This window comes from Pipistrellus hanaki (genome assembly GCF_964339955.1).
Source record: "Pipistrellus hanaki genome assembly, chromosome: 11".
Lineage (NCBI taxonomy): Eukaryota > Metazoa > Chordata > Mammalia > Chiroptera > Vespertilionidae > Pipistrellus > Pipistrellus hanaki.
In genome coordinates this window covers 16,441,137-16,450,119 of record NC_140513.1, presented here as the reverse complement: position 1 = coordinate 16,450,119, position 8,983 = coordinate 16,441,137, and the positions used below count along the sequence as shown (strand labels likewise).

Below are 8,983 nucleotides of genomic sequence, written 5' to 3'. Positions count from 1 at the left end.
GATTAAATAAAAGGAAACCTTCATGGTCACACATATTGTAAAGAAGATGGAAATAGAATGAAGGTGTCTCTTTTACTGTAAGCTCTTGGTACATGTGATCCAGCAGCATAGATATAAGTCATTAATCCTCTTCATCGTTTCGTGGCCACCTCACAAAATGGCACTATCCAGCAAAATATTATTTAGCAGCAAAATATATTTTAATTGAAACATCATTTTAAGTAACTGAATAAAAATGTGTACCAGGAACTTTCCCAACAGACAGCAGAGTATGTACATTTTGTGAATGGAGCAGCATCTATTTAATATATTTTTATATAGAAAATACAGGCATATTTAAAAATGGAAACATGTAAGAAAGTACGTCACAAGAAGTAACAGATATGGACAAAATAAAAAGGTAAACCCCAGATAACAAGTGTAGTACACAAAACAAGACCCAGCACCGTGTTGGAATTTCTTTGCGTAAGTTCCAGGATGCCCAGGGCTACCAGGAAGAGATGACCCTGCTCTTAGGAGAGCTCCTTGGTTGTGCAGTGGTTAAAACCCAGTCCTCCTTTTCCTGGAACAAGAAAACAAAGAGATTCAACAAAAAAGACTGAACTGAAGAGGAAAGAGCCCCTTTGGGATCAATTTAAACAGGATTGAAAGTCTCAGATACCTGGGCATTATCCATGGCGTTGTTTGTAAAGATGGGAGTCATTCCTTGAGACAACTAAAGGGCATGAAGCTCCTGTGCTAACTCATGAAAAACTCCGAGAGTCAGCAGGCCTGGGTTTTAGCCTTGGCTCTGTCACTATTTCCTGTCTGATAATCCTCTCATCTGTAAACTGAGGGTTTGGACTTCGTGAACCCAAAGATCTCTTATAGCTTCCACAGTCTATAATTTTTATTTGTGATATCTGTTTAGGATCAGTTTTATAAAGAAGGACACAGAGCTCAGGGGAAACATAATCTTTTTTTTTTTAAGGATTGAACTACCTGGGAACAATATCGGGTGAGTCTTATTCATCAGTCGAGAAGGTAACTGGTTGAGGTGTTTAATTAATGTTACTAGGCATTTCTTCGCTGTCTGTCTTAGATGCCCAGAAATTGCTCCATCTGTCAACAAACATTTGTTGAGCATTAATTTTTGTGCCTGTGCTAAGCATGAGGGATACAATCTTTTAACTAACTCAATCTCATTGGAGAGAAGAAAATAAAAAAAATGATTTGTAAACACTTGTTGTTTTAATTTCTCAGAAAAGCTTTCTCCCCTCCCAATTTCAGGGAATTATATTCCACCTTTCTTTCCTCTGGGAACTGCAAGCCTCCTCTCCCCTTTACCCAAAGGTAAGGTAAAAGTTTTGACAAGAAGACTCTTCGTGTTAGTACGACATCGCCCAACCTAGGACCACAGTTGACTGACTTGATTCACGGTTGCCTCCTGAATCCATCTGGACAAGGCAGTTCTTCTGGATTTTTTATACTGGGTCAGCACACTATTTCAGTGGATACAGTAGTATGACATGTAAAATGTGGGAGCTGCAAGCACTAAACAGCAGAGAAAACCACTCTGCAGCAAGACAAAGGATGGAGAAGATGCTGGAGAGAGAAGGTGAGATAGGAGGTGGAGAAACTTTAGGTAGCTTTCAAGTCCTAAGTTGGATCCTCCTGCTGTTCAGCCACCCATGTAATTGGGTTCCATGCAAGGTCCCTCAATTGTGATAACAAATCCTTTTCTTTGCTTAAGCTAGTTAGAGTTGCAATTAGAGAGTCCTCATTAATATGGATCTTCTAGAAAAATGGATCACAGTATAATGGGGGGTGAGAAGGGGATACACTTCCCAGCTTAATTTGCCATATATTTTTTTATTCCTTTATCAAACATTTGCACAAAAAATGTAATTTTGTTCTTTTTATTAAACAGTATTTTCACATAGACTCTTTTGGGAGTATTTTGATGTTAGGAAACCACACAAATTCAGGCTTCCTTATCTGTTTGAAAGAGTTCAAATAGAAAGTCTGAAATTATAAGAATGTTGTATTTCCCCCAAAATCCATTCCAGTTTGACTCTCATTTTTTCATATTCATTCAACTCTACTCTTGGATGAAAGCATCATCTTTATCTTGGAAGCTTCTAAATAGACTTGTACAATCCAAGCTTGCTCTTTTGGGTTCAGTTTATTTTCTCTCTCTGCAGAGATGGCATATGCTTGAGATAATATGAGGAAATTCATTGGCACAAGATGGATTTTTTGTTAATTAAGTTTTTATTTTAATAGATTTTTGTCTTTGAAAATTTGACTTTGACATTCGAATCAATTTAAAAGGAATTGAAAAAGAAGAGTTGTTTTCAATTAACTGAACTTCTCATTTTTAAAAATGAATATGCTCTTTGTTTTCAATGACTCCTATAAGATGGAAGTAAATGTACATTATACAAATCTAAATGATGTAATGCAATAGTGCATATTGATCATAAAATAGAGCTGGTACTACAATATTGCAACATTTTTATGTTGAAAATATTTATCCACGGTATGATGACAATTTATTTGATATTTCCTGAGGTTTAAAACAGTAAAGAAAGAATGACACTGAAAGTATCATGCTTCTGATTTCAAACAATATTACAAAACTATTGTAATCAAAACAGTATAGCATTGCCATAGAAGCAGATACTTAGATCAATGAACAGAAGAGAGAACCCAGAAATAAACCCATGCATACATAGTCAATTAACTTATGACAAAGGAGCCAGAATCTACAATGGGGAAGCGATAGTCTCTTCAATAAATGCTATTGGGAAAAACTAGATAGCCATGTGCAAAGGAACAAAACTATGTTATACCACATAAAAACTTAACTCAAAATGGGTGAAAGAAAATTTGGGCAGAAAGCTCCTTGATGATGACCATGGCAATGATTTTTTGGATTTGATACCAAAAGCAAAGGCAACCCAAGCAAATTCAACAAGTGGTTTTACATTAAACTAAAAAGTTTCTGCACAGCAAAGGAAACCATAAAAAAAAAAGAAAGAAAAAGAAAAAGAAAAGGCAACTTACTGAGTGGTAGAAAATGTTTGCAAATCATGTAACTGATAAAGAGTTAATTTCCAAAATATATAAAGAACTCATGCAACTCAACAACTAAAAAACAAACAATCCAATTAAAAAATGGGCAGAGGATCTGAATAGACATTTTTCCCAAAAAGGACATACAGATGGCCAATACACATGAAATGATGCTCGAATTACTAATCATTAGAGAAATGCAAATTAAAACCACAATGAGGTATCACCTCACACATGTTAGAATGCTATTATAAAAAAGACAAAATAAAATAACAAGTATTGGCAAGGATGTGGAGAAAAGGGAACATTGTGTATTGTTAGTGGGAATATATAATAAATTGGTATAGCTACTGTGGAAAACAGTAGAGTCCTCAAAAAAATAAAAATAGAACTACCATAAGATCTAGTAATTCAACTTCTGGAATATTATTCACCCATAAAAAAGAAGAAAATATTGCAATTTTCAACAAGGATGGATCCTAAGGGCATTATGCTATCTGAAATAATAAGTCAGACAGAGAAAAACAAATACCATATCACCTCACTTAAGTGTGGAATCTAAAACAAACCAAAAAATAAAAAACTCATATATAGAAGACAGATTAGTGGCTGCAAGAGGTGGAATGAAGGAGTGGAAGGTTGGTGAATGGAGTAAGAAATCAAAAGGTACAAACATCCTGTTGTAAAATAAGTCATGGGGACATAATGTAGAGCATGGCAACTATAGTTAATAATATTGTACTGCATATCTGAAAGTTAAGACAATAAACCTTTCTATCTTAAAAGTTCTCATCACACACACACAAAAAAAAACCCACCAATTTTGTAACTACCCTGTTTCCCCGAAAATAAGACAGTGTCTTATATTAATTTTTTCTCCCAAAGTTGCGCTAGGTCTTATTTTCAGGGGATGTCTTATCTTTCCATGTGCTAGGTCTTATTTTCGGAGGATGTCTTATTTTTGGGGAAACACCGTATGTGTGGTGTTAGAAGTTAACTCGATTTATTGTGTATACACACACACACACACACACACACACAGATATCAAATCATTGTATTATACACTTGAAATAATGTAATGTTGTATGTATGCCAATTAACAATGTTTTTTAGAAACCTTATCTTATTTTTTAAACTATTTCCCCTTTGACTTATTTTTATGATGATCTTTTTTCAATTATATTTATCTAGTTTGATATTAGAAACCAATTGACAGAACATATATTTATATAACATTTTTGTAGCCAATTAAATTTATTTTTATTGCAACCAGGAATGCAAATGAAGGTCAATAAATGTTTTGAGTTTGTTTATTTCACACTCTTGAATATAAAAAATACAATCTTCTATTCAAGAAGGCAGTTGTCTTATTTCACCCTTTTTTTTAATGGAAAAATATGCAATGCTTCACGAATTTAAGTCATCTTGTGTAGGGGTCAAGTTTATCTGCCCAGTATTATTCCAATTTTGGTATATGTGCTGCCAAAGTGTGTATAAGATTATTTATTTTTGAGGTATCACTGTTTGATTTGTCAATCTTTAACTAATATTTCTTTGGGTTGGCTTTAGTTCAAATCTGGAGAGTGTATCTCACAATGGACATTTTGGGATACAAAACGCTCACACTCACACTAGAGACACCTTCTGGTTCTTGAACAACTTAACTTGAATTTCAATCTCTTTATGCTATTGATAAACACTAGTCTTTGGCTGTCTTACCTGGAACAGTCATGTCCAGTCCAAGCTGAGAGACAATGGCATCGGTTTGGTCTGACGCATTTTCCGCCATTTAAGCAGGGAGACTGGCAAACAGCTGGGATAAAAAATGCATGCATTTATTTAATCAGCACTTAGCAATTCTGATGATGTCCATGAAAGCATGTAAATAAGATTTGCCTCTGTTTTTGGCTCTAGCCACCAACACTCCTCATTATGCATTTCTGCCCTTTTGCTTGACCTCATGTCTTTGTGTGGCTCCACCTCCCTTTTCTCTTCCAAGCTAGTCATTTTCATATTTAAGTTCCAGGTCAAGTTCTACTTATGTATTGAAATCTTTGCTGGTAACGTCAAGTCCGCTGTTTTTCCTCTTCTTTAATATTTTTATTTATGCAACTAATTTGGCACATGCTGTTTTGAACTGTGAATTTTTCATATGCTCAATTAGACTGTAAATCCTTTGAGCTAGCACTGAACTCTATGATTCAGCCCTTACATCAGACATCAACTCATGACAATAAATCAGGCAAGAGCTTGTCTAAAATAACAGATGACTCAAAAGCCCTTGTGTTGGCTAGGAAACAAATTTCATGACTTCTACTGGATTTAATTAGAATGATGGAACCCGGAGTAGAGTTAAAAATTAGCCAAAGATGAAACCCTGAATGAACACTCAAAGATTTACTCTAAAGACATCTTCCTTACAAATCCATAGCCTCATCACCCAACTCTTTATTTGCATGAGTCTATTTGTTAAAGAAACCTAGGATGCTGAAAACTGATAAAGACCCAATACCAGCAAGTTTAATGTATCAAAGAGAAAGGAGAACTGTATAGGGAGGAAATGAAATGCCTGCTGAGAGACATTTCAGTTTCTATTTCAGCCTCATTATAGCTTGGAAAGGTAAGCTTCCCAGATGAACAGTTCATCTTTGGTGAGATATAAATAGATGTACTTCTTTAATCATTCATGCATATAATATAGGAGAGCGGGGAGGGAGATGCCAGCCAATACCAGGCACTTGGGTGGAAGAGAGAGGACAAGAAAGAAAACATTAGTCTTTGCCCTTGGAGGGCCATCTTGGCAAGTGAAGAGTAAGAGAAGGCCAACAGAATGCACATATGTGCAGTACAATAAAAGGAATGTATGAAACAAAGCAGGTTTTAAAATAATAAAAATGAAGCCCAATAATTTAAACCAGCTCTCCATAGATTTTGCTTACCAATATAAAAAATACTACTCCTTCTCAGGAGCATGACGATTTAATGGTGCCTGACGGTACTAAGCACTTACTTTCACTTTCTTGTCTAAAAGCTTAACATCTTCCTCCTTTCCTTTAACATGGGAGCTCCCATGGTTCCTTTCTGGGCCACCTTCTCATGCCACGTGTCTTCTGCATAGTCTTATTCTTTTGCCCCATGAATTTTCTCCTATGATAACCTACAAATTTTATCTTCAGTGTAGATGTATCTTCTGGGAGCAATCAGCCACCTGCCTGTCAAACCTCTCCCTTGTATGTTCCACAGTCTCCTCAAAGTGAGTAAATACTTAACTCCTATTTAAACCTCAAACCTACTCCTCCTAGGGGTCTCTGTCTCAGTAAATGGCACCATCAGGGACCCGAACTAGAAATTTCAGCGTTGACTCTTCTCAGACCTTTACTCCCACAATGAAACCTATAACTGAGCAGTGTTGATTCGCCTCTCAAATCTATTTGGGTTGTCATTTTCCAGACTTCCTTACCACTTGCCAATTCTACTTTGATAACTTCCTAACTGGTCTCCTTGTTGTAAGTCATGCTTTCTGCCATTTTCCATACTGCTGCCAAAAGCATTTTTCTAGAAGAAAATCTGATTACATGATCTTCCCACTTAAAACTCTTCAGTGGCTTCTGCTACTCACTAGACATGATCCAGCATTTTGAACTTGGCACCCAAAATAAATATTCTTCTGAACCTCTGACACTAAGAAACCTGACAACTCAGTCAACTTAGCTGCTCTTCTCTGGCACACGACTCTGAAAGGTGCCTTTGAGGCATTCAGATTCACCATTCAAGGGGCCATTTGAGGAATTCTTGAGAAACCTTGATACCTTTTCTTTCACTGCCACCTCAGAATCTGAGTCCTACTCATCAATGTCCTCTAGGACTTCAAGGAGCTAAATCACCAAGACAACAAACCATGATAGGATGCCTACCTGTGTGACAGCGGGACCCAGTCCAGCCAGCTGGGCACTCGCACTGATAAGGGGCCACACAGCGACCGCCATTCAGACAGGGAAGAATGCATATTGCTATAGAGGAGATAGAAAAGAACTTGATGAAAATACACACACACTAAGATGCATTCATGTGTTCAGAAAACATTATCCAGGAGGAGCGAAACCTTGTATGACCCACCAGAGAACTTCCCGTATGTGCTGTGTTTATTAATCAGCATCACTGGGAAAACACAATTAGGAAAGTAACTCTGTCCTCTTAGTCTGCAATCATGACTGATGCCAAATGCGCTCTTCTGGAGAAGACCCACTGTAATTAATATCTGCTAAGTGCTTTGCTTTCCCTTCACAGAATAAGCAGAATGTTCTCCATTTATTGCAGTTTCAAATTTCCATTACAAATTACCTAAGATGCTCTAAGAGGGTTTGGCTGCCACAAGGCACTCTTCTTGTCTTGAATTAAATGTGAGAATGGCAGTCAGACACGCTATCCTACAGGCTGTTGGCAACCCATTAGTAGTGATGGGAAAACTTGTTCTTTATATCCTTGGAGCCGAAGCTGATGGTGATTGAATCAGGCCTCTCCTACACCCTCCTCAGTAAGCATTTCTCCTCTTGAGCTCTTTAAAGGGGTAGAGTCTGTTTAAAAGGAGTGAGAGCGTCTATTGGTTTGCTACTCCAAGCATAGTTCTCAAACCAAAAGCATTGGCATGACCTAGGAATTGGCTGGAAATGCAGAATCTCAGCTCCCAACTTAGATCTACTGAATCAGAATCTGCATTTAACAATATCTCCCAGGTGATCTGTGTGCACATTAAAGCTTGGGAACTGCTCTAACCCAGGAGGGCAGGTGCATGCTCAGTGAGATAAGCAAGGCCCGTTGCTAGGGCACCCCAGGGTGAATGTTCCCTGAGTCTTTGGACTCTTGCCATTACAGCAGGTCAAGTATGGAAGCCCTAGCTGGGAAGGAATGACAGGGGAGTAAAGGAAGGAAAAGTGTAATTTCTCTCCTTTCTTCATCACTGTGAGAATTCTTGCTTTGGTGAGTTGTTAATGGCCTAATTTCCATCTTATATTTTCCTTTCTAGAGTAGTTGAAATAGTTACACTTAAAAAAGTTTTAGAATCTCATAAAATGTCTGGCCTTAGAAAAACCTGATGTAGCTGAAACCAGTCTGGCTCAGTGGATAGTGTCGGTCTGCAGACTGAAGGGTCCCAGGTTCGATTCTGGTCAAGGGCATGTACGTTGGTTGTGGGCACATCCCTGGTAGGGGGTGTGCAGGAGGCAGCTGATCTATGTTTCTCTCTCATCGATGTTTTTAGCTCTCTGTCCCTCTTCCTTCCTCTCTGTAAAAAAATCAATAAAATATATATTTAAAAAAGGAAAAAAGAAGAAAAACCTGATGTAGACAATTACTATCTCATTAATGACTTTTAATGTTATTTACATATACCACTCCAACCAAAATATGAAATCATTTTTTCCTCACATGTATTTTTTAAGATAGTAAGACAAAATGTGGCTTAGACATTAAAAAATGTTTAAAACCACTTATTCACAGCCTCCTAGAAGCTCAAATTGAAATGTATTACTATGAAAATACAAATTCTGTATTAATTTACCAACCACTGTGTAGATATGGGAATGACGACTTTCCTTATTTCCTTATTGGGAAGAACTGCCCTTAATGAAAAAGAGTAAATGGTGAGCTGCAAAGTACAATGTTAGGCAATGCCATGAATTTACAGCTGTAGCAATGAGTGGTAGAATATATAAAAAGTCTAGAGATGAAGGCAGACAAAGTCTGGGAAACCCCTGATGATTAGCATCTTTCCAGATGATCCTTAGCAATTTGGATGACTTTGATAGATGACTTTGATAGATGTTGATAACTAGCTTTTCATGGTCTAATATTCTAGATCTCCTGAAAGTGACTGACATATTCTGATCAGCTCTAGCTGCCCTGTCTGGCCTGCAGCAGGATAAGCAA

At 37.2% G+C, this 8,983-nt stretch overlaps 1 protein-coding gene across 1 annotated transcript in view; it reads right to left on the bottom strand.

Annotated features, from left to right (window-relative positions):
* Positions 1–278: 278 nt before the first annotated feature.
* The window catches only part of SVEP1 (sushi, von Willebrand factor type A, EGF and pentraxin domain containing 1), a 142,057-nt gene continuing 133,352 nt past the window's right edge, over positions 279–8,983 (bottom strand). Inside the window, exons 46-48 of the mRNA XM_084899290.1 lie at positions 6,973–7,068; positions 4,778–4,871; positions 279–562 (exon numbers count right to left, since the gene is read on the bottom strand). Coding sequence (XP_084755416.1) covers positions 541–562; positions 4,778–4,871; positions 6,973–7,068 — 212 coding nt within the window. The 3' untranslated portion in view covers positions 279–540. The remainder of the gene's footprint in view (positions 563–4,777; positions 4,872–6,972; positions 7,069–8,983) is intronic.